Raw genomic sequence first — 27282 nt, 5'->3', positions numbered from 1 at the left:
TCAAGATATTGCTGTATGATCTCATTGCTAAAAGGTCTGAAATAAAATCCCATGCTCTTAGGGAATCCCTAGGATGAGAATAACCCTACCCCCAAAACTACTTCATCAACTAAAAGTCCAAAGGCACAAAAGACCAATTCAATAGTCTTTCTCCTTGAGGTATTATAATCAAGGGGCAGAAATGAACTGATTTTAGAACACAGAGGAACAGCAAAGTTGTTTTGTCCTTCCTTGCATCATCTGCAAAGGAAGGTTCGTGAAAAAAAGAAAATCCAGAGACACCTTCACTGGCATTAGTTATCAATCCACATATACCAAACCATATCCAAGCCCTAAGCAATCCCCTGGCTTCCCAATTAGTTAAAAAGTCCTTCTACCTTGAGACCCTTGGCTTTTCTTTCATGTTGCAACTCTCCTCAGTTTCATGTGCTTAGAAAGCCTTAAGTATCTGAAAAAATCACATGAACCTAGCATTGTTCCTGTAAAAAATTCTACTTAAAGGGTATTTGATCTGGTTTCATATGAGTCCTGGGTCACATTCATGCATCCATAAAATATATTTCACAAGCCCATAGTATTCTTAAAAGAAAAAAAATGTAACTTTAAAAGAAGACACAAACCTTCATTGAAATATAGTTGCCAAATTTATTTTCATTAGGTTGCCATTTTATGAAGAATTCCTAAGATTTGTGTTTCTTGACATGCAAGAGTTAGCAGTCATAGCTCAGTTACTATAAATACTGCTGCTTGGAAGCAGCACCACCATGTTAGAGGTTAGACTAGAGACTTTATTACAGAGACCCTATTCCGTCTACATGGAATCAGAAGGTTCTGAACAGCTGGTTGGGAAGGTAGCCAAGGTGCAGGAAAGACGTCTGTGCTTCCTTTTCAAGGGCAGCCAACTCCTGAACAGTAGGTGCCAGGATATCCACATGGCCTTTATAGTTTCCACCTGTACCACACACACAAATCATAAAGCAATGTAAATGACACGCTTGAAGACTTGTCAGGAAGACGTAGGCTCAAGTATCACTTCATACACTGTTTCCAGCATTAAGCTTCTGGGCGAGTTATCTGCAGCACATTTAGCTTTAACTTTTAAAGTCAAGAACTTCAATATAAATTAGTGTTCAAGCTTCACTAATATAACAGTTGCCTCAATAGCCATACCCACCATTCCCTTGGTCTGCAAACCACTAGTTTACCCTGAATCAGAAACATTCTGGGCAAAGAGAACATTAAACAGGTTGCCAATTACATTAAAGACCTCTGATTCTTTGTTCAAAATCACCTATAATACCCATTTTCTAATATTTCATTAAAAGTTCAAGTACTCTTGATATGAATACTTCAAGACAATCAGCTAAATTGCTGTCTCTCATTCATATACAGATCACATAATAAAATGCTGCAAGCCAAGCAATAATAATAAAGCACTGGAGAATAATTAGTAGAAAATAATTAACATGCTAATAATATGCTATTAGCATAATGGAACAAAATCATTGTCTTCATAAACCGACATTCAAAGAGGCAAATTTAGCTAGGTGTGTTAGTACAGGCCTATAATCTCAGCATTCAGAAGGCTGAGGCAGGAGGATCTTGAGTTTCAGGCCAGTCTGGGCTACAAAACAGCGGTGCAGAGTGGAAAGGCAGGCAGGTGGACAATACACTGGCACGTCTGACAGCTTACCGCCAGCAGCCCTCTTTTGACCGTAGGTAACTTTCCCATCAAACTCATCCACTGGAACCTTTATATCTGGCTCAACCTGGGAAATAGTGCAGTTCAGGTGTTCTTCTATCTCGGAAAGTAGCTAAGAAAGAATGAGAAAATGAAAATATTTCAAAAAAGAATTTCACTTTAATAGCTTCACTGTAGCTGTACTAACTAAAATTAGGCAGGCCTGATGCTTGGACAAACGGAAGCTAGATCTCTGAATCACAACTAACAAACAGCATTATTAGCCAATACCGCTATCTCATCGCTGACAAATATATCAAAGTAGAGTTGTAATTTTTCTTTTCTTTTTATTCAATAATTTATTTAACTTATTTTATGTACATTGGTGTGAAGGTATCAGATCCCCTGGAACTGGAGTTACAGACAGTTGTGAGCTGTCATGTGGGTGCTAGGAATTGAACCTGGGTCATCAGGAAGAGCAGCCAGTGCACTACCACTGAGCCACTTATCCAGCCCCTAGATGTAATTTTTATAGATGAATGCACTCTGTTTATCAAGGTCTCACCTGCATTTCATTGTACCAGATGGTACAGCCACCATCTTCCTTGAGCCTCGTGTTATAGCATCCTTTCCCACGGTTGCTGCATACATGATACCAAACCTACAGTAAAGGAAGAAAAAAATATCAACACGCATAGAGACAGAGAGAAACTAAATAATTTGCTCTAAATTTGGGGGTTTTTAACTTTTTATTTCCTTAAAACACTAAAAAAAAAAAAAGGATTATGTGTTTCATGCAATGGCTCATTGACTAGATCAAAGTTATTCTGAAAATACAAAAGGGTGAGAGCTACAGAAAGAAATTTTGAGAGTGACCAAACAGTGAACTGACATCACAACCTGAGGTCCAAGGGGCGCGGGCGGCTAGGTGTGGCTGAGCATGCCTGCAAACCAGCACTCAGGCCTCGGCACGGAGGACTGAGTCTGAGGCCTGCCTGAACCACAAAAAGGTGGGTATGGGTAGGAAGGGGATAAATACTGGAGAAGGTTACATCAAAATTAATATTCTGAAGACTGATATAGGCAAGAACAATAAAGTACATAAGGGACAAGTGCACATGAATTTGAGAAAAAGATGTATGAGATCTTATAAAAGTTTTTCTACAAATCCCTCATTACATATATAAAGAGCCTGTGTCACCCCCAAAGTGTCCTATACTACAAGGTTTAGAGAGTTTTTGTTGACAACTATATTAAGGCTATTAGGAATATTCATATATTGCCCTTTTTACTATAAATCATATGCTATTATTTATCTATTCAATCCATGCAGAGGAAAGAAATGCCATAAAATGTTCACTTAACCCAGACCTACAAAGACAAATATGGTATGCACTCACTCATAAGTGGGTATTAGATGTAAAACAAAGGATAACCAGGCTACAGTCCACAACCCCAGAGAAGCTCGGTAAAAGAGGACCCTAAAAGGGACACACACAGAGTGCCCCAGGAAAGGCAAATAGTAGAAGGGAGGGGATGGGGGATGGGAACATGAGGGTGAGATGGTCAAGTTGAGGGAGGGACAGAGAGGAGGAGCAATGAAAGAGATATCTTGATAGAGGGAGACATTGCGGGATTAGGGATTCTCAGGAATTCACAAGGATGACCCCAATGAAGACTCCTAGCAATAGTGGAAAGGGTGCTTGAACTGGCCTTCCTCTATAATCAGTAACTAAAGGAAGCAGTTTCAGAGATCCACAGCCAAGCACTGAGCTGAGCTCCCGGAGTTCAACTGAAGAGGAAAAAAGGATAGTATGAGTCGGGGTATGTGTGTGTGTGTGTCAAGATCATCATTGGGAAAACCAGAGGACAGCTGACCCGAGCTAGAGAGCGCTCTGGACTAACAGCTGAGGATCCTGCATGGGAGACTCAACTAAGTCCTCTGAATGTGGGTGACAGTTATGTGACTTGATCTGGGGGCGGGGACCGGCAGTGGGACCAGAACTTATCCTGGGTGCATTAACTGGCTTTTCGGAATCCATTTCCTATAGTGGGATATCTTGCTCAGCCTTGATATGGGGGAGGGGCTTAGTCCTGCCTCAATTTGGCATACCAGACTTGCCAAGGGAGGGCTTACCTCCTCTGAGGAATAGATGGGGGGGGGGGGAATGGGGGCAAGTAGGGGAAGGTAGGAGGAGGGGAGGGAGGGGGAACTGGGGCTAGTATGTAAAATTTAAAAAAATTTAAATAATAATAAAAAACCATTCACTCACTTCCATTTGTGACTGACTCCAGCTTCAGAGGGAAAACCAAACTGCTTTTACTTCCCAATCAAACCACAACTCACAATGACTCTAAGAGAACACTGGGAAGATTACCTTTTCTTTCTCTGTTGCCACCAGGGAAATGGCCAGGCCCATTCTGAAAGATTTTAAAGCCTGTATTAGACTTTAGTTCTGAAACACGGGAGCTCAAAGGGGGAAGAACCTGGGCAGTACCTTTCAGCTCGCCCTACTCTGCCAATCCGGTGCACGTAGTTCTGTTTTTCATCAGGCAGGGTGACATTTATAACTGCAAATAAAGACAATGGTTAACAGCTGCCACGGTTTGTAAGGTTAGAGTGTAGGGCAGTAAGTCTCTTCTTACCATAAGGAACACCATGGATGTCAATGCCTCTAGCAGCTACATCTGTGCAAATCAAAAATCTTACATCTCCTTTCTAAAAGAACCAAGAAAAAGGAGTCTGTCAGTGAACACACAAGACATAAAAACAATCTTTCCACTAACACAGCTAAATGCTACTTTCAGATTAGCTTTTTGGACATACATAATCTACTGGACCAAGTGTTGGCGTTTTCCTCTATTATCTGCAGAAACACAGTATAAATGTCTGGCTTCAGCCTTGTTTTCTTTACAGCAGTGTTATTAAACCTGGCTACAATGAAGATGTATGGGTAAGAGTTCAGTCTCTAGGATGATAGGATGAGAAGAGTTGTAATGTTTTTTTTTTTTTTGTTTTTTTAAGACAGGGTTTCTCTGTGGTTTTGGAGCCTGTCCTGGAACTAGCTCTTGTAGACCAGGCTGGTCTCGAACTCACAGAGATCCGCCTGCCTCTGCCTCCCGAGTGCTGGGATTAAAGGCATGCGCTACCACCGCCCGGCAAGAGTTGTAATGTTAAGTGACACAAGGAACACTATAATCAGTCAGTTTAAATAATAAGGAAATGCAGGAAACCAGGCCCCGTACCTTAAATCTTTCCAAGTTCTGCTTTCTCTCATGAGGCTTTCTGTCACCGTGAAGACATACACATGAGAACTGGTGTCCTTTTTTATCAGGTCCTAATGAAAAGCATATTGAACAACTGACCTTGAAAAGCATTATGCAGAAGACTACAGACTAACAGCACCTGTCTATAAAGATCTGTATACCCAAGTTTGGCACAAATGAAAGCAACAGCTTTTCTGTCATAGGCAAAATGCCATTAAAATAAATTCCATGAAAGGCTGGGGAGGCAGCTTAGTTGGTAAACGTAAGCATGGGCAGTGTCGGCATCTTTAACCCCAGCACTGAGAGTGGAGATGGACAGGTGCACTGGTGGAACTCTCTGGCTAGCAAGCCTAGCTGAATCCATTAGCTCCAGGTCCAGGGCGAGAGCAAGAAGATGGGAAGTAATCAAAAAAGACCCCTTTGGCCTCCACAGGCATGTGTACACCCTACAGGAACATACACACCCCCCTCCCCTCACACACACATACAAAACACAAGTCAGCAAATGGTTTTTAAAAATTTCCTTGAGTTTTTGGTATGTTCTTTGTAACGACATATGCCTAATGTTTGTCTAGAGTAATACTCTATGCGACCTTAGCATAAGACTTCAGTCCACTGAATTACTGAATATGTAATATATATTAAATATATATGAATTAAATATATTCAAGATTTTTACAATACTGATCTTATTCTGTGATTTCTAATATGTATTTTCTCCTCCAGGACTAGAGATGGAACTCAGAGCCTTACTCATAACCGGGCAAGTTCTATCATTGAGCTCTCTTATCTCCTGTTCTTTGGGTTTCTGAGATACCATCTCATTATGCAGCTCAGGCTGCCCTTAAGTGACCTCATGATCCTCCAGCCTCTGCCTCCTAAGTGCTGGGATTACAGGTGTGTGCCGCAAGGCCTGGCTTCTTTCTTCCTTTAGTCTTATTTAAGGCTTCCCCCTCATTCCTCTTTCTCCTCTTTACCAGTTTAGAAAATACACATTCTGTATTAGTCATTATTCCTTAAATGTTAGTATTAATCCGTAACCTAGACCTACAGCCTTAGAATTCTGTGACTCAGGTTTACTCTAAAGAAGACTGCAGCAGTGCGGAAAAGTTCTCACTATTTACCCCAGGGTTCATCCACGAAAATGTAGATAGACACTGCTAAGTTACACTGTGCCATCACCGCTTCCAGCTCTGTGCATGCATTCTGGCTTTCATCAACGTGACCTCAACAGTCTATGAAATGAGGATATAAGTGAGAAAAAATTTACCTCCTCCTTGTTGCATAAAGTACTGCTCCAAGTTATCACAGTCAATTTTAGTTCTACAGAAGATAATTGCTTGATCCATCTTGTGTTCCTTGATTGCTCGGACAGCATACTCCCCCTTAAGTATTTTAATGGCTTCAGACCACATCTCTTGATTACCATAGCAACAGAACAAGCAACAGAATGTCAATATGAAGCTATCATGAGCACACATTATCAGTCAGACATACTTAACTCTCCTAAAAATCTCTGCTGTACAATAGATAAGGCAGAGTATGGGAGTGAAATACTGAGTTAATTCATTACTTCATTTACTTTTGTTTCTGTCAAGGTCAATGTTACCTACTTTTAGGTGTCTCTTTCTCTCTCTCTCTTACATAAACACACACACACACACAAAACCACAACCATTATAAACACAAATGTGCAAACAGACTAACACAAAAGCCACACACACCAAAACTTGTTACTTTCCTCTCAGGCATTAGTTATAATTGGTCTTGCATTAACTTCCCTTCCTGCTCAAGACATGATTATTGGATTATCTTAAGACTTAAGGAAATTAATAAATCTAACCAGCCTAACAGCACTCCACAAAATGAGAACCTGGCTAGAAGTTTCAGCCATGGGAAGTGGTGCTATCATGTTACCTGTCTGCTGATGCCCAACCTGTTTCTAAATGTTCTCTGGTCGTCTCCAGCTGCAGGGCAATACAGTAAAATGGGTATTTGGGAAGTGCATTCTCTATCCATGGGTTAACAGTATGGGCTTAACTAGTACTTTCTCTACTTTTCTCTCACAGGGAGGAAAAGTGAGTATAAATAATGCTAATCTGGAGTTACACATAAAACTGAATTCAAAGAAACTCCAATCAAGATTTCAGTCAATCCACCTTTAGGACGTATATCACAAACCTCTCGGTGAACTCAACCAAGAAGCAAAACAGCTCTGACCTCTTCTAAGGATCCACTCAAGACATCCGGTGTCAGACATGCAGTCTGATGAGTCTAAGGTCCTTCCCTTAGGTCTTAGCATCTTATATCCTACCGCACCTTCATAAATTCTTGGAACATTATGAACACAAAACAAATTGTCTCAAAGGCTATCTTCACTGAGTTCAGACTAATGTTAATGCTTTTCAGAACTGATCACTGAGTAGAATTTCTTGTTTGAGAATATGAAGTGTATGATTGAACAATACAAATTGTTTAATGCCTTGAATCACATACCAAAAAAGTCACAATGATCACAAAAATAATCAAGAAAGCCAGACTGTCTTTCATCATTATAGCTAAAGGCATTTCCCCCTACCATCCCTCTTCTTCATTTTTCTAGAATTTCAAAGCCAATATAAATCTGTCGCGACAAATTTGTTGGTTTTCTATAATCTATAATCCAAGATTTATAATTTTGAAGTCATAAAACCACTGTCTAAGTTCACTGATTAATATCCCCCCCCAAGCTAAATGAATTTAGTGTGCCCCATTTTTCAGTTATTCTTATTGCTTTTATTTTTCCCATTCTAACTTTGTAGGTCATATCTCACATCTTTTGGGAGACTAGTTGGAGCAGAAACTCAACAGAGCAAACAAGTTATTTCCCAGATCTCTAACACATCCTAGTAATTTTTCAGCTCACCTGGACTGTTAGCACCAGGTCTTGTATTATCTTTTGCGTGTACATCATCAGTCTGTTGGAAGGGAGAGAAAGAAAGGGATGTGGATATTAAAGAGTGATTAAGAACAGGTGCCATTCTATTCAAAGGAAGAAATTTATCTGTCTTTGGACTGAATTTCAAGCACGTCTTTATAATCTGTACACAAAACCATTTTTAGTTCAGAAATTTTCTTCATTAACTAAGGAAATTAAGTATAAATGTAACAAAAATAAAAATGTGGCTTTCAATCTATTATAATAGTTGAAACACACTTTTATTACATAAAAATAAATGGAGCAAAAGTGGAGAAAAGGACAAGATGGGCAAGTGAAACTGACTTTTATGAGAACAGGGCACATCAAATAACACAAGGCAGCTCCTACTGAAATGTTACTAAAATGCAAGTTTCTGCACCTGAAATTTGACATAGGTAATCTTTTTTACAAAAATTTTATCAAGGAAGCTAATCACAAAGAAAAAAGTTGAAGATGAAATTTGCCATTTATTTGGTGCCTTTTACACACCCAAGCTTTCACAGACAAGACACGGCTTAATGTGAGGCTTTGGTACAAAAGCTCAGTGCTTTCAGCACCACTGAGCGCCCAGGAGACTCGTTCACCACACCAATGTTCACCACACAGCACTTACTCGAATGTGGTTCTTCCCCAGTCTTTCCCAGAGCTTGTCAGTTTTCGGATTTACAGGGACGACTACATGGTGCACAGTGTCCGGAACAGAATCTTCCCCTTTCAAATCGACCCATGTGGGAAAATGCATTATCTTCTCGGATAGTTTCTTTACATCGAAAGAATGCAGAGTAGCAGAGCAAACAATCACCTAAGACAGGAGAATATGGGTGTAGATCAACTCTATAACAATCAGCATCACATTACATTCATTTTTAAAATTTATTTCTTTTATATTTTGAGACTCACACTAATAATGAATAATATGAGAACAAATATAGTAACCAGAGGATCCAAAATACATCCAGTACCTGACTCCATGTACTAAAGAATAACAGTGTGACACTGGCAGGCTGTCGGCCAAGACAAATCCAATACCCCACTGCATGTAGTAACTATTAACTATGTGACACCGGCATGCCATCAGTACCCTCACTGTCATACACAGAGCATGTTATCTCTCCCCCTATGAAGTTTTTTGTCTTATTTATTTTGAAAGTCAGAGTTCACAAGTTATTAATCATCCCGTTCTCTAAAAAGTCTCTCTTCTCAAACCACTTCCTATGGAAGGATGAAGAAAGGAAGGGCAATGTTTACAGAAACAACCACGACAAAGATGAGTGACTTCAATAGCTGAACCTACTTCCACGCTGCACAGGAAGCAGCACTGAGAATGTCTTAGGGTCATCAGTGGTGACTAAGAAATCACCTTTATTTCTAAAAGCAGCTTTTAAGACTATCATCTGTGTGTGCATGTGTACTACTCGGTAACTAGATGATAACAAAGAAAGTGTTTAATCAGTGAACTTATTCAAAACTCTTGGTTCCTCCAGCAGTGGTACCACTGGCTACACATAGTTGGAGAGGCACTGGCCACCTGATACCTGGAGTCTTTTCCCATCAGAAGTAATCTGAGGAATCTGACTGTGCATCCTGTTAATGAAGTCAGAGTAACCTTGAGAGAGAAGCCCATCCTGCAGAAGAAAAGAGTTTCTAATCAGTATTAAAATCTTTTAATTTTAAAATTTAAAATGCAAGGTAAACAAACAAACAAACATATAAACATACATATCCCTGTATTTACAAAATAATTATGATCTGTTAAATACTTAAAGACAAGTTATAAATTCAACTTTAGTTTCCTTGTGACTACAATATGAAAAAGGTATAATAAATAAACCCAAACCATACTCCAATATTCAAAAATTAATACAACAGTTTATAACACATGTCTTTAAGATAATGACTTTAATTTGAAAACTCAGAAAGTTTCAGTGATGGGAAATTAACCCAACCATCTTGAGAATAATTTGGAAGAGTATTTCAAAGCTTCAAACACATTTATGTTCTTCCAGATGGTACACATTTTGCATCTCTGATATAAATAATTTGTTGTATAAGAAATAATCTATGCACAAAAAATCATTAGGAATAAAAAAGGCAAACTACCTATGTAAATAATTTGTTGTATAAGAATAATGTATGCAGAGTTATTAGGAATAAAAAAAGCAAACTATGTAACTAGTCAGATAATACATAAACATGCCATGATATAACCATATAACAGAACATTAAATAGCCTTCAAAGAGTAATTTTGAATAATGATGTGAAAAGTTTATGATTTTTTTTTATAAATGTTTGCAAAACTCCCCAAAGTCAAATTTTAATGACCTACAGTAAGTCAGTGCCAGAACCCCTACTGGATCCCGAAATTCAGCTGCTCAAGGTCTTGGGTAAAGCTATGTATATTCCTATGTATATTCTCCATCTACTTGAAAGCAGGCTTAGATTTCTCATACCTGTGTGCAATGTAAATAGTTGTTATACTGCATTAGTTATGCAAAATTATAAGTCTACATATGTTCAATATAAATGGGATTTTTTCTAATATTTTCTTTCAAGCTTGATTTAATATGCATATATAAAAAGCCAACTGCATGTATATCAATATGTAGTGTATAAAAATGTGTTTAACTGTAATATTTAGATAGTAGGATCATGGCTAAATTGTATTTTTTTCATCTTATAAATCTTATATGAAAAGCACAATCATATTCTAAAGAAAACATGAACATATTTCAACATACTGCTTCATCCAGAACCAAGAATCTAACTTGAGACAAGTTGAGCTTTCCCGTTGATACCAAATCATCTAATCTTCCCGGAGTACCGACGACAATATCAACCTGAAAAGCCAAAAGCAACACCCAAGACAAACTGAAAAATTACTGTGATTACTTTAAACAGCTAAGTGTCCTTTTCCACTCACAACAAAACATACAGAGTATTGACATAGTGACAGTGAACGCAAAGGATATTTAAGGTCACTACGAATAAATAATGCTATACATACATCATCTGTGCGTCATTTGAAGTTAATATGATGACTTTGGCAACTGATTTTGGACAGCTTTAACTTTTAAACATAATCTAATATGTAAAATTTGCATTTTACAAAAAGAAACATATGAATTTACATGAATTCTAAAATTCCCAAATGACAACTTCAATACCAGCTCCACCATTATCCCACTATGAGGCCATGAATGATGTCATTCAGTATCAATTTTCCCATTTTGAGCAGGGGAATATCTTTATCTTACAAGATAGTTTTGATAATTAAGAGAAGGCCCACAGAGCACTGGATGCCTTTTGTGTGCTGAGTGCGCACTGTATTTCCTTATAAAAAAGAGTAATTGTGATTAGACTGGTCAGGAAATAATTATAGGGTCTGTCAAGTAGTCAGAGTGAATAGACACAATGCTAAATTTCTTCCAGGTTCCATCCCTGTGACACAATTAAAGGAGTAGATTATAGTGTGGACCCATTAGTACGGTCACAGTACTGGATATACCACTAGTAAGTGCCCACACTGAGATTCAGACTGAATCTATTAAGAGGTCTGTGGGGCTGGAGAGGTGGCTTAGGTTAAGAGCACTTATTGCATTTGCCGAGTACTGGGTTTGGTTTCCAGAAAAGCTCATAACCATCCCATAGCTTAGTGCCAGCAGAAAGAACACTCTCTTCTCACTTCCACAGGTGGAGACAACAGTGGAAAATGTGGGAAGGGAAACAAAGAGAGCACAGCACCTCCTTTAACAAAACAATGGAATAATACTGCCTTTCCTTTGCCACTGGCTTCAGTCGTATCCTGAGCGTGTGAATGTCCATGTGTGTGCACATGCACTGTAGGTCAGAGGCTGACATCAGCTATCTTCCACCTTATTTTTTGAGACGGGGTCTCTTACTGAGTAGGCTACGGCAACAGGCCCTAGGGATCTTCCTGTGGTTACTTTTCTAGCACAGAGATTATACGTTCAGGCCAACATGTCTGACTTTGTCCAAGATGCTATTCCTCCACCTCCCAAGTGCTGGGATGACAGGTGTGTGCCTCCATGCATGACTTATGCAGTGGTGGATATTGAACCCAGGGATTCATGCATGCTAGGAGAGCTCTCTGCCAACTGAGATTCATTCCCAAAAAAATCTGGCTTTTATGCTGGGGTTGGGGACCGAACTCAGATCCTGATGCTTGCATAGCAAACACTCTACTGCAGTCTAAGCCACAAACTATGAAACATGACTGATGGAAGCAATTCTAATGCTCTCAAAATTCCACAGCTGGAAAACATAAGGTGAAAAGCCCAGTACATTATGGGAAAACTGACTTGAGTTTGAAAAACAAGGGCCATGAATGAAACTATTAAATTTAATAACCAATAAAAAACAAACAAGCAAATAAAAATCACGTAAGAACATGGCAGAGAAACACTATCCATTTTAAAATAGCATTAGCAAGTACATTATTATGATGCCTTGTTCTTAATATACTGTCAAGCCAAATTTTCAGTTCATCCAACATCAAATTTAGTTTGGCAAGGATGGAACTGAAAGGAACCGGAGATAGTCTAGATTTCACAAGTAGAGATTAAGGAAAGGAAATAAAAGGGAAATCTGTAAGACGTTCATTTCATAAACATAAATATAGAATTTTATAAAGTCCCAAGTAATAGGGACCAGAGAATCTTGGCTTTGTCCTACACATTGGCATATCCAAGCAGTTTATAAGACTTTCTTCATGTGTCTGAGCTCAGAGGCTGTCTCGGTATTCTTCATCATTTCAAGGCTTGCAGAAACTTTGACATTTTATCTCCATAACCTACTCATCTCCATATTTATATTGGTTATACTTAGCATTGGGCTTTGTTGTTGTTGTTGTTAAATAAATAATAAATACATCAGGCGGTGATGGCGCACGCCTTTGATCCCAGCACTTGGTAGGCAGAGGCAGACAGATCTCTTTGAATTCGAGGCCAGGCTGGCCTACAATGTGAGTTCAAGGATAGCCAGGGCTGTTATATGGAGAAACCCTGTCTCAAAAAAAAAAGAAAAAAAAAGAATAAATAACTAAACATTGACTTTTAATCAGAAAGTCTAGAAGGAAATTTCCAGGGAACCAAAGCATAAACAAACAGCATGGTGGAATTTTGGATGGGGAATTTAAAAAGGACCACTGCCCTTTAACTTCTGGGTAAAAAGTAGGTGTGCCCACAAGGTGTCTTCAAGCATTTGGTCTTGTGCTCATTTAAGCTTCAGTCGATTTTTCTTGGAAAAAACAGAATTTATTCCCAAGTTAAAAGTACAACTTACCCCATTATCCAAAACTGAGAGCTGATCCCGAGCCGCCACTCCCCCAATTATGAGCAGTTCCCTGAAGTGAACAACAGAATAAGGGGGAGATTAAAGTCTGTCCTGCAGTTTGCTCTACACTCTTTTTCAGGTAAGGTCACTGAAGAAGGGCTGCATTAACGTGAGTCCAGGAACATGGAAGCTGAGCACTTCACCCCCAAAACCAGAAATGGCGCTGGGGCAACTGAGCGTGTACAGTTAGTCAGTCCTCATCTACACAGCCTACCCCAGGGAAGCTCTTCAAAACCAGACTTCCACCTTTTAAAACACACCTGTCTGTAGTACAGAGAACAGGAGTCAGGGTAAAAAGAGATTGCCTTCAGGAAGGATAATCAGAAACTGAAGGTAAGACTTGTATTTAGTGTTACTCATAGCTTGTTAAAAGAAAATTTCTCATTAAAAAAATATTTATAAGCTGAGTGGTGGTGGTGCACACCTTTAATTCCAACACTTGAGAGGCAAAGACAGACAGAACTCTCTGAATTCAGGACCAGCCTGGTTTACAGACTGAGTTCCAGGACAGCCAGAGCTACACAGAAAAACCCTGTCTTGAGAAACAAATAAACAAACAAAAATATTTTATAGGTATGAATGTCTTGCCAACACGCATGTATGTGTACCACACACGTCAGCTGCCCATGGAAGGGTGTGTCAGATGTGCTGAAACGGGAGTTACAGATGGTTGTGACCCACCATGTGAGTGCTGGAAACCCTTTTGATGGGCTGCCTGTTGCTCTTTACCACTGAGCCATGTCTCTAGCCACCTCATCCCCCCTTTTTGAAACTGGGTCTAATTATGTAGTCCTGGCTGGCCTCGGACTCACTATGTAGGATGGGTAGGGTAGTTTCAAATAGTCACTAGGGCTTCAAGTAAGGCAAGGGCTTATTTGTATTAAATACCAAATAAGTAATCCATAACCCATAATTTCACCATCCTCCCCAGTGAACTGTTTTCTACCATCCACTTCCCCTTGCGGACTTTGTCTAAGCACATTCATTTTATAGATAATGACAGCAGCAAATCAAACTACAAAGGCATTTTACCTTTACAAAGGCTTCCAAAACTGCTCCTCTGAAGGTCAAGACTCTTACACTGAACAGGAACTCTGTTATCAACTCCTTAGGAGCTTCCTTTTCCACATGCTCAAAATGCTTCCCCCAGTTTTCTTATTTCTCTCCTCTCCACACTATCCCACAATCCCACAATGAGTTCTGTGAAGGTGGGGGCAACTCTCACTACTGGAGCCCAGTCTAGATCTTAGGCACAGACTTTACAACACAGGGTTCTTAATATCTGCCAAATGAGTAATGTGTCAATCCATTCAATAAAATTAAGGATTATTTTGCCTAGTATAATTCATAACTAAATCAGTTTGCTTAACTTGTAAGTAAGGTCACTATTAACACCAGAACCTCTAAGTTTCTGGAATTAAAGAGAGTAGCTATGATCACATAACATTGTTAATATACCAAAACCCACCTAAATGTACATTTCTGAACATGAGCTTTATCACCCAAATTGCTCCAAGAAAAAAAAAGTTTAAAAAAAAAGTTAAAAACAAAGTAAAAAAAATTAAGCATGAAATCCACAAGTAGTTTACTTACAGGATTTGGCTCTTCACAAATTAAAAAGGATTCTGAGTTGAATATGGTGGCTCACACATGTAATCTTAGTACTTAAAATGCAGGAGGATGGTGAGTTTGAGGCCAGCATGATTACACAGCAAGATTCTATCTCACAAAAGGAATAAAGGAACAAAGAAAGTCTCCCTCCACGGAACACTTGGAGACGGAGAAGACCACACCGCAAGAGTCTTAGAGTCACTCTCAGGTTAGGGCTACTGACAACCTTCACTGAGCCACACATTTTCTAAGCAGTGAAGAGATGAAATTAATTTAACACTGAATGAAATCAGCCTCCGCCCAAAGGAAGAGAGTCTCAGTGGAAACACCGCTACTACAAAGTTATAGTGTTTTATGTTGTACACTGATGCCTCCTTTTGTTTAACTTTCCTCTTCCAGAACACTTTAAACAAAGACAATAAGCATCTGAGCTCGAAAGGAAGGCTTACCGTAACTTAGGGTTATCAATATACTTCTTAAACTGCTTGACGTTGTTCAGGGTTTGCTCTGCTAACTCCCGAGAGGGTTCCACAATGAGAGCTTTTGGAGCATTAGGGAGAAATTTTGTTTGTGAAACCTGTGCATTACCTTAGGAGAACAGAAAAGATCACAGGTCACATAAAACACACCTGAAAATATGTCAGTTAAAAACATGAGTGCTAATGTTTCAGTTATCAAACTTTAAGTAATAATTGTAAAATATAGGAGACAATCCAACAAAATAAAGCTAAAATTCCTAAAATAACTTGTGGGTTTTTTTTTAAAGTCTAGTTGGGCTGATTACAATTGATTGAGGCTCTTATCTTGTGACAAGGCAGGAAATGTACTTTAAGTGGGTGATCTATACCAGGCAATCATACAGAAAATAACGTAAGCTTTCAAATTAAAACTGCTTGGATCTGAATTCAGTTCTATCACTTATCTGCTCTGAGACTTTGGGCATATGATTTCAAATCCGTATTCCTCAGGCCCCCTGTAAAATGTAAAGGCTACCTCAGAGGGCTGTGGAAAGATCAAACAATCTGTGGCAAGCCCTCAGCAGGCTGCTATGGCACTTCAGAAGCACAGGAGCCAAGCACACCACTGCCGTCAAGACTGAGATAGCCTAAATGCCTTAGCAGACACAAAATAGCTAGCTCATCAATTGTGTTTGGAACTGAAGTTTACTAATCTGTTAATCACAGGGATGGATTAAACTAGAGCAGGAGAAAAATGAGACTTACTAAGAGAAGCCCTTCCCATTTGGGTTCTCTAAAACCCTCACCCTCTCGGGTGCAGTAAGTACCTGTGTGCTGCGACTTGACAATATAACTATCAGGGGCCTTGGAAATAGCAACAAAACCATCTTTTGGTGGAAACTTAAATTCTTCTTCACCAAAGTTAAATTTCAATTCAGCATTCTGGCAGTGAATAAAAGGGAAAAAAAAAGGTTTAACATAATGGCAAACTGCCCAGTAAAATATAATAAAAATCAAACAGTTTAGATCACAGCAAAACTTCTAAATACCTTCAAAACACAGGCGGGGAAGAGAGCTTGATTTTTTATATGTGCTGGTATTTCAAATGCTAGACCAAGGTCTTTTCCTTTAAAACAAGCAAACAAAACCAGAGAAATTAAAATGAAAAAGAATTTCCCCATACACACTAAAATCTACCAACCTGCCTCTCTTCTCATGCTCTCTGGAACCTATGGATAAAGGTGGGCTGCCCAGAGCCAACCTGCTCAGCGTTTGATTTCACTAACTGTCCCCTCTTCCTGTCTACATGTCTAATTACTCCCTATCTCCAAGACCTCTGCCTCTAGAGACGTCATAGCTCACATACTCCACATTAGACACAAAATCCTCCTTTGGATCCACAGTTCCTTCCATTTCACTTGTATTTTTCTTCTCACTTATGAAGTAAAATCCCTGATTTCCATTTTTAGGACATCCTTCCTTCTGCTCATCTCACTGTCTACATGTCTGACTCATGATCACCTACCACCTTTCCCTACCAAATTAGCTACCAAGTACCAAATCCTGAGGCAAACTCACTCCTGTCTCTCTTGACAATACCTTCAGCAGTATTGGGCACAAACCAACTTCTCCCTTGAGTAGCCGGAGCCCATGCGCCCCATTCTCTCCTTCTCTTCTTCTCTGCTAGATTCTTCTTAGTTAGCCAGCTTTTAGCCACAGGAAAGCAGGCCTTGGATCTTTACTATTATTTATGTCCAGTTCCCACCTCCTCATCTGTTTTCGACACGGCTGGTCCATGCTGCTGAGAACCCCGGGGTTTCTCACTTACTCTATCTCACCGAGCTAGCATTTCAGCCCCTCACACCTGCACCTCCTCACTGTCGCTAAGGCAGTGTGGACACTTACACCTAGAACCTTCCTTTGCCCTTCCCTCTTCCTGAAATGCTCTTCAGTTCTCGGCACAAACCCTCCCCCATCCATGACTTCCTTTTAAATGTCTTCTCATCAGCAGAGCCTCCTCTGAGCGCCCTCCAGAAAAGCACATATCCCCACACAGCAACTGACTCCTTTGCCTTGCTCTTCCTCTCCTCCCCACTCACTACCACCTAATGTTTTATTTGTAAATAATAGCTGTCTGCCTCTCCTCATCAGTGTGAAAGCACCACAGAGCTACCCTTCATTTGCTCCACCTTCTGCTGCGGTTTCATCACTTTCCCGTGCACATGGCACACAGCAAACACTCAACAGAACAAATACCCACTGAAATGAAAGGTAGGTGAATAGGGTAGAGGATTTAAGAACAGAGTAACACAAGTCAGAAACAAGAATCATAAATATCCTTACCATTTTTAGAGAACTTCACATGCCCTTTATCAATATCTAAGTAGCACCCAATGGTATCATGCATAGTGAATTCCTGAAAACCCAGAAAGTGAAACGTCATGAACAGAAAGCTCTGAAACGAGGTTAACAAAGCACAGGCGGCGGCAGCACAAACAATGGTGGTGTCTCTAAAGACTTTCTCTAAATGAAATGAGGGTATCTAAACGACTATCACAGGTGGGGATGGAGACTCACTCCTGTAATGCCAGTATTGGAAAGGCTGAGGCAGAAGGATCACCAGGCTCCTAGGTTACAGAGTAAGATTTTGTCTTAAAAAAATAAACCACTAAAAACTTGTCAGAGCAGACATCATATCTAATAGTAGATCTATCTGACATACTTCTCAGAATCAACATGATAGTAAAGATTACTGCCATGGACTTAGACACAGAAAACTATATTTAAAGTCTTCATAATCAAAACTAAAAATTGAGATGTAAGCGGACATTTCCTGTACTGACTGCCCGCTCCCCTATAGATATATTGGTTTTTTCAAGACAGGGTTTCTCTGTGTAACAGCAGTGGCTGTTCTGAAACTCGCTCTGTAAATCAGGCTGGCCTTGAACTCACAGAGATCCATCTGTCTCTGCTTCCTGAGTGATAAGGTTAAAGGCATGCACTACCACCACCTGGCTCCCAATAAAAATTTAAGCCCTATCTACTTATTTAGTCTTAAATATATAAATTTCTTTCTCAAGTCCAAACCTGAACTATCTCAATCATGTCTTAAGTGATCAAGAATGTAAGACTTACAAATGCTGTTTCAATAAACAGCATCAAAGCTTACCTCTCCGTAATTATCAAACTGTTTATTATGAGATTTCTTTCCTGTTCCACCGAAGCCAAATCCAAACTTGTCAGTACCTAGATTTTAAAAGTAGTTTACTAGAGGTCTGAGCTCACCAAGAGAATTAAAAGCCCTGTGAAAGAAGTGATTTTGTCCTTGCAGTCTGAGAGTCCAGACAAGTCTCCCTGGGTTTCGGAGCACTGCATCATCTGGGGCATTTTCAGCTAATGCAGAATATGCAACAGACACAAGTGACACCGCCTCACTACTGGCTATGGTCACTAAACAAACTCACAATAATCTGAAGTGTCTCTGCAGTGTGCTCATTCTAGCCTGATCTTCATTCATTTTTAGTCTCTCTTATTCCATATTGTCAGAACAAGGAATGGGGTGCAAACAGGAAGCAAGCAGTAACTTATTTCAAGTCTTTTCTGGAATCGAGTGAAGTACAGATAAATATTTTTTGTGTTCATAAAATTAAGTTCTAATGCAATGAAGCTCATTCATCTGTCTCCAAAAAAAATTAAGATGTTAAAAATGTATGAATATAAGACAGCTCAGTTATTACAGAAACACTTACCCAGGTCTAAGGAGGCCTGCATGGTAGACCACCCAACTCTGCACAGGCCTTGGTCATGACAAGATACCTCATAGTAGTGTTTCCCTGAAATGGTAAAATTCCATGAGATTAACACAAACTGCATACATATGACCCATTTACCAACCGCTTCTGAGTTACATTTGTATGTGACAGAAGAACTGTGGGTCTTTCTGTACCATGAAGATTGTCAGATCTCTGCATTAAAGTGCCTATGGAGAATTCACATACTGACAGTTCAACCTTAAGCAGTCATGAAGGCTGGTGCAATACCTTTTAGCAGTCCTCTGGTCGCTCTGCACCCATGCCACTCCTTCACTTCTCTGCTCTGACAACACAGGCCATCTGACCCAATAGCTAGATGTGGGGAAATACAGAGATGTACATAAGTACAGGCCACACAAACTGTTCTTCATGAAATAAAATAACTACTCAGTCTCATCAATAAGAGCTTTACTTCTCAGAGTGTTCCAGATTTTAGATTCCTAGTTGACAGCAGTGCTTCCCCTTTATCCCTGCATCTCCTGGGCTTCTGTACTGTCACTGTTAGGACAAGAATTCACCTGAGTCCAGGAAGATGAGTATAACTCCTAGAGTATTCTGCCTGAATAACAGCCTCAAGGCCAATATGCATGTTCGTCCTTCTTCAGTGGTGGGAGAACAGACTGCTAAGGAATAACATGGTACTATTCGTCACAATTTGCTGCTCTGACTATTTAGGAAGAAACATACAAATGACCAGAGTGTGTTACTGGGTAGTACTGGGGACTCTAAGAAATGAGGTTTTACATTTCACACCAGAGTCAGACAGATGCTTATTAATAAAGATTTAGTTTTTGTCTATACTGGAAAAAAAAAACTGTATCTTTTGCCACATTCATGTTTTTCCAAGTCATGTTCAGTACCTGGTAAAGAACAAACTTGTAAAATATCACTTTTTTCATTTTTCAATTACCTAATTTTTCAAAAATTTTAAGTTCATATTCATGTGATAATATTAGAAATCTATGTAAAAGGATCTCTAGTGAGCTGCCTGGAATCCCAGCACTTGGGAGATAGAGAGAAAGGAAAATCAAGAGTTCAAGAAGGAAGTCAAGAGGAGAAAGGTAGATGGATGCTTGTAATTAAAACACAAGGTCTGTACAAATGGAATCCCAATAAATCCTAATAGTTTACACAATTAATGTGTCAATTAAAATAATAAAACAATAAACACAAACATTCTTTTATAATTTCTAAGTCTTCTACTTGGATTAGAAAAGCTTCTCTTCTACTAAATGATACATGCTAAATTGTACATGCACATATACGTCCACACACATTTTTTGTGTGTATGCACAAACACATATATATAATTTAAATCTCAAGTACATGTGAAATCTATTTCTAGTTAAGATACATAGAAGCCAGTTTTTGGTTGTTTCAGATGGATCATCAATGTCGCCCGTGTCTTTTACCATATAAATCTCCCTTTCCCCACGGAAACACAATACTACAATACTACATTTTTCGTGTACATTACACTGTCATTTCCACTAGGATTTATTTCCATCATATTCTACTGTCTATTTCTAGTTCAGCACTATACTTTTTATATTTAGTGACTATATTCTAATCTCTGGAAATTAAATCATGCACAATACTTTTTCATAATTTTTTGGTATTTTCATTTTTTTTTAAGTTTCTGAATTATCAATGAGTAGGCAGAATTTACCCACTTACCAAAAGCAGATCCTCTGTCATATGGGTTCATCTGCCATTTGTTGAGCACTAGACAAATTAATATAAGAAAAGTGAGTCAAACCATATGCTACATAGCTCTATGAAAACAGAAGATAGTTTGTATTTTATACACCAATGCCTTTGATTCAACATGGTTTTGTACATCATTTGTAATGTTCACATATATATGCAGCTGTTTTTATTAAAGACAAACTAGCCCTGAAAATCACAAGGTATCGATGAAAACCACTGGCCCACTCGGGACTACAAGCCAGTCTCCCCTTGTTTCAGTGCAGTCTGGGTACAGGACACTGATCTCTGTCACTGATAAAGTGAAACTTAAGTACCTAAGCGACTCAACCTTGAACACAGAGGAAATAAACGATCTTATCAGCCAGTCCTTTATTTTAATTCAATATGAAATTTCAAGTCATACTTTTATTTTTCTTCCTGTTTTTATACGATTGGTATTTTTCCTTTTCTAAAATCTTGTTGGCCCATGAATAATAAAAAATTACAGTAATTAAAGAGACTTTACATGCATTTTAGCCCATTTCCCTGTTCATGGTAGAAATCCTTTCTGGATCAGGTCTGTCTGTCTTTCTGAGCAAGAGCTGTCTATGAAGTTTATATACTATGAATGCTGGAGACCTATCTTCCTTAGGGCTCTCCCTTATCAGCTCATCCTAACCACTAGCAAGTCCTAAAGGTAAGAGATCCTACACATTATCATTTCTGGGCCTTGTTCCCCAGAGCAACCATTTTCTTTCCACATTTCTTTAGTCACCGGCTGTCATCGTCTCCCTTATCCTTCATGTTTACAAATGTAGGTTTGTGTTTCCTCATCAGAGATGATTTTTAGACCCACCCTACTTCTGTCTGCCACCTCAGAATCATTTTTGTCTTGCATCATCTCTCATAAATGATGGCATATGGCTGTTAAAAGTTCTGAAACTATTTTAAAATAGGCCAACATTACAGTGAATGTGTAATTACATTCATTTTTATCTCTCACAATTCATTTATTCATTCATTCATCCTTTATATATCAAAACTAAAAAGTTAATATGCCAAGTTCATTCAAACTTGCTATTTTTCATAATTCTGGTTTGTATCATAAAACAAGTTACTTCAAAATATATAATACATTTGTTAAAACATAACAGAAGCAGAAGCAGAGATGAAGAATAAAATTTAGGAACCCTGGAAGGAAAAAGATAGTTACTTAAAGATAATGAAATGAAGGTGAGATTATTCATAATAGGATCAACACCCAGTAAGAGGATCAGCCTCCGTGTAAGGAAGACAAATACCACTTTGCACAATATTCATCCCTACTCGCAGACATACACAGTTAAGAAAAACACAAAAACAACTAAAGGTAAATTCCAAATGCCAGTGTGTTCTCAAAAGACACACCATTTGCATTTTAGAATGGACAATTTGCTAATTAGGTCATAAATGTCACTTTTTATCCTTGTTTCCAGGACACAACACTGCAATGCTGTACTGTGTACACAGCAATAAAATGCATACCCCAAACCAAACCAGCAAACAAAAGAATGACTAATTTTCAAAAAAGAAAGTATCAATATAATAGTTACCCGAAGCACCGGTTTTAATAGTAGTTTTCCCTTTCTTTCCTTCCTGTTGGTCTTTCAGGGTCTCATACACTATCTGGATAACTGGAATACTAAAGGCCTGTCAGAAAAACAGTTTCTGTTAGCAGTCGGCTACTAAGGATAGTAGTCAATATAATGGCCAAGGCTATGCATGCACATTAGAAATTATCCAGAGAACTGCTATTTCATTTACCCAAACCTAAATGCCAATCAGATAATCAAGAGTTGACAGACAGAAGTCAGCTGATGCCCTGGAACACACACTGAGGAACTTCAGGATGAACATAGAGCAAAGCGGGAAGATGGCTACTCAGACGGCTTCTCTAGTCTAGGATAACAGACACACTTTCTGGGTGCAATCTTTTTAAGAGCACTGAAATTCTGAAATGCCTGTAAACATACAGAATTTGTGTCTCTTTCTGTAAGACCGCTTTAAACGACATCCTTAAATCCATACCCTTTACAAAGCTTCTTAACTTGTCAACAAGAGAAACAGTACTCCGAATGGCTAGTTTTACATCAGCTGAAATGAGCTACAGTCATTGAGGGGAGGGAATCTCAGCTCAGACACTGCCTCCATAGATCGGGCTGTAGGCAGACCCGTGGGGCATTTTCTTAATTATGAGATGGGAGGGTCCAGACCATTATGGGTGCTAAAAAAAAACCAGTCTGAGCAAGCCATGGGGAGCAAGTCAGTAAGCAATACTCTGTGACCTCTGCTTCAGCGCCTGCCTCCAGGATTCTGCCAGGTTTGAGTTCCTGCACTGGCTTCCCTCAGTGGACTGGGATTTAGGATATGTAAGCCAAATAAACCCTTTCCTCCCCAAGCTGTTTTTTGGTCATGGTATTTCATCACAGTGATAGTAACATAATTAAGTCAACGACAAACTATCATTTCTTATATATTGGAAGGTGATGTTTGAATTAAAAATTTCAAAATATAAGCGGTTCAAATACACAAATATATACTGTTCAAACATACTTTTAAATTCAGGTTTTAATTAAATGTAAATGTATTACTTACACCAGTCTTTCCACTTCCTGTTTCTGCTGCCTGAATAAGTGGGAGAAATTGTAGTTTAAATTGTGAATTAAAAGAGATTAAACTTAGCATAATAGCATGTAGAAACCTTGTAATACTTGACTAGCCAACTTTATTGCTAGTGTGTCAAGATTACTCTGTCTCAGTCAATTTTGATTCCTGTCAATCAGGTCACCTCTCCCAATTCATTAAGAATCTGCCCTTTTCTTTCCTTTCCCATTACTACCACCCAACGGAGGCCCATGTCATTTTAACCTAATTATTAGAGTATACTAAGAGTATCTAACGGCACAGATCTATACTACAATCTGCTATACAACTGATATTCACAAAACCATAATTCTAACCTACACCTACCTGGCAGCTTTCCATACTCCCCACTCCCAGCAAATGTGCAAATTATTTAACTTGAAAAAGAATCCAATCTGATTAAATGTATATTTCCTATTGTTATCGCAAGTGATACCACCATCCCAGCTATATATTTTATGCTCCCACCCACCATTACCTTCAATAAAAACTGAAAAGTCACTCCAAGCCTATCCCTACCACTTTTATAGAATACGCTGACCACAGTATACGTGTTAAAAATGCCAGTTAGTGAATAAAAATTATTTGGTAAAACAATTCCAGACTCAAGCTTCTGAGATATCTTAAACAGGGTCACACAGCTCCAGAACATGTGTGTCCCGTACCACCAACCACCAGATATAAACCTACCATAAGTACATCTCCTCCTCCTAGGATCAATGGGATAGATTCTGCCTGGATATCAGTTGGTAGACTAAAAGAATCACATTTGAAGAACTGTAGTTAGTTAAGAATAGAGAATTATCCAGGCTAATTAAGTCATGCTAAATCAACCTAAAAGAAACTGTACATGGCAATCCAACCATTTTTTTCCAGCTAGAATTAAAAGTTCAAAGGAGACATTTATGACGTAAAGAATCACCATGAACTAAATTTCACTTACTCAGCTAGATAAAAATATATTTGACAAAAATTACTGTTCACATTAGGAGATTTCTGACACAAACATATTTATTTAAGTTTTATATACTTACAGCCAATCCATTTCTTCCACAGCTTGTGCAATCTCAGGCATAACACCCATCTCTGAAAACAAAAAGTCATTTTAATAATCAAACCTATGAATAAGCCATCTTTTCTTAAAGCTGATTTATAGAACTGGGGAAAGGCTTTGAAGTTTGGCTCTTTTGTATGGTATTGGTCCTTTGTATGGTATTGCTGAGTGTTGAGTTTTGGAGACAGATCTGAGTTCAATCCAAGGTCTCATTTACTAGAACAGGACCTTGGGAAAGAACTATAAACCTGTTTTCTCTACAGAAAATGGGACTTGTCGTACCTGCTTTTGTGGGGGTATAGGAAAATGTTCCTGTAATACTGCTGACATGGTGCCATTAGCCCGTGGTAGCTCGTAGCTCGTAGTGAAAAATCTGGCAGGCTCCTAGCCCTGCACCTCTAGTTTCACCGGGTGAGCTAAGAAAAACAAACAGCCCACCTTCCATGGCAGCCATAGTCAAAATTCTGTTCATCAGGTATTGTGTGCCTCAGACTAGAAGAGGCTTTTTAATGTCCTTACTATAGATTTGACAAGTTTAAGGTAATGCTCACACTATTTACTGAGTTAACTATTATATTATGAAGCATATTCATAGACGAAAACTTCACACTGTACCTTTTAACTACATACAAATACTATAATTTCGATTAAAAAAAAACTTTAAAAGTTTAAGTAAATCAAAAACTCCCAAATACAGGAGTAACTTTTGGTCACCTGCTCAGAATCTCACTCTACCCAAGCTTGACACTGGGGTCCTTCTTAAGTGCATACAGCCTCTCCGCCCCCAACACACCGCCCAGCACAAGGAGTGTGAGGTGTTTTCACAGTCAAGACACTGCTGCAAGGAGGAATTCCTTTTTCTACGCTTGAGAAGTGTTTGTATTTTTAACATAAAACACAAAGTCTGATTAACTGATGGCGGGGAGGACAGGAAGCCTGAACAGCGCTGTCAGGTGAAGACCTGCTCTGTCAATTGTCTGTTTAAATACTTCTGCATTAAGGCCAGCCATAAATGGACAAAGTGGGCAGTTCCTGAGTGTTCTGTCATTTTAGCCTTCCTCAAGTGAAATCAATTATAGTAGGTAGATTACTTAGCCTTCCCTTCCAAAGATAAACTAATGAAGCCCAAAGGATGACCAACTAGACTGGCCTAATAAACTATGCCTAGAGTCTATTCCTATTCTGACCCCTAGAATGCAAACTACTGGGGAAAATGGGGGAGCAATGGGCCAGGTTCAGGGGCTTAAGGCACTTGCCACCAAGTCTGAAGATCCAAGTTCAAGTCCCTGCTCCCATATGGTAGAGGATCAACTCCAGAAAGTTGACCTGACCTCCACTGGGGAACGTCCATGTTCAACCCCTACCACAAAAATATAAATTAAAAAGAAAGTGATAGCCTTAAATACGTTACACATGAAAAACTGCAAGCTCGAGCTGCTTGCAGGACTGATACAAGCAGCAACCATGGATTGCTTTTAGCAAATTTTAGACATTTTCCCCCAGATCCTACTCATGTGCTGGGCATATTTTCTACAGAAACCTTATCTTTAAAAAAGTGCAACAGTTAACCTTTTAAGGGAAACAGGTATGTGTTCAAATTCTTTCATTTTACTTTTGTCTGAAATTTGAGCATTTCTCCCAAAGATGTGTGCCTATAAAACAACGATCCACAACTTCCTGGCAGATTTCAGGTCTAAAGTGAGAGAATTCCTCTTGGAAGACGTGACTTTAACAGAAATGAAAATTTTCCCCTGTAGCCTGAGATTTGGAATTCCTGATATTCTTACAGAAGAAAATGGAAAAAGCAAATGATAGTAAAGTGCCATTTAAATAGGTTAACAACATGAAAAGATAGCATGCCAAGCTCATTGCTATACATAAGCATACACACACACACACATACACACATGTACACACACACACATATATAGATCATATTTAGTATATTCAAGGCTGGGTGGAACTTTGCAAAACTGTGGGTGCATAAAGAAAGGTTGATTGAGAAAGTGAGAAACATCAACTGGAGAGTTCAATACCCCATCCCAAATCCTGTTTGCTATCACAAAGCAAGTAACTAATTCTAAAAAGTTTTAGTTAGTATGTTCATGAGGGGGAAAAAATTGCTTTAGCTTTGACACTGTTTAGCAAATGACGATTAGACTTATTCTTGATAGTTTTACTCGTGGAAAGGCTTGTGTGTGGACAGGGGACCCCCCAACAGGACAATCATCCTTTTCCCTCAAAATATCCCTTCCCCACGCTACTTGCTTCTTGGCCTGGCCAGGACCAGATGTGTCGCGGGGCAGAAAAATGTTCTCGGTCACTGCCACGTCAAAGAGGCAAGAGGCCGGGCTCCGCGAGCGCAGACACCACGGTCGGGATTTGGCAGGTGGCGGGAAGGCCCACGGCAGAATGGGGGAAGAAAAAGCGGCTTGGCGAAGATTCCCGGGCAGCGCCCGCGGGAAAAAGCCTGGCCTGCACCGGCCGCCCCTGCCCGACAGCGCGGTGCCCGGAGGACGGCATCCCTCCGGTTCCCTGCCACCCCACCGCCGCAACAGTAGTCCCCACCAACTCCCCGTGGACCGAGACGAGCAGCTCGCAACCCCTCTGCTTCCCACCACGCACCGGAGAAGGCCGCCATCTTCGCTAACTCCTCCGCCGCTCGCTCGGTCGTTCCTTCCCTCCCTCCCTGCAGACACGCCGACCTGCGACGGCG

The 27282-nt window shown here is 39.4% G+C and overlaps 1 protein-coding gene across 1 annotated transcript; it reads right to left on the bottom strand.

Moving 5' to 3' along the window:
• Positions 1–624: 624 nt before the first annotated feature.
• On the bottom strand, positions 625–27282 carry Ddx1 (DEAD-box helicase 1). The gene is made up of 26 exons (XM_005366540.2): positions 27192–27282; positions 24547–24598; positions 24203–24266; positions 23465–23494; positions 22423–22519; positions 20819–20866; positions 19370–19453; positions 19079–19162; positions 18499–18575; positions 17673–17745; positions 16379–16455; positions 16157–16271; positions 15321–15459; positions 13210–13270; positions 10647–10745; positions 9443–9532; positions 8521–8709; positions 7854–7905; positions 6219–6365; positions 4928–5019; positions 4328–4400; positions 4180–4252; positions 4060–4102; positions 2247–2342; positions 1694–1814; positions 625–952 (listed from the first exon to the last, which is right to left on the bottom strand). The coding sequence occupies exons 1-26, from the start codon at positions 27205–27207 to the stop codon at positions 822–824; spliced, it is 2223 nt and encodes a 740-aa protein (XP_005366597.1). The 5' UTR covers positions 27208–27282; the 3' UTR covers positions 625–821.

Source organism: Microtus ochrogaster, unplaced genomic scaffold (assembly GCF_000317375.1).
Source record: "Microtus ochrogaster isolate Prairie Vole_2 unplaced genomic scaffold, MicOch1.0 UNK10, whole genome shotgun sequence".
In the NCBI taxonomy this organism is placed as follows: domain Eukaryota; kingdom Metazoa; phylum Chordata; class Mammalia; order Rodentia; family Cricetidae; genus Microtus; species Microtus ochrogaster.
Note: the sequence above shows the minus strand (reverse complement) of the source record. Positions and strands in the feature narration are given on the sequence as shown.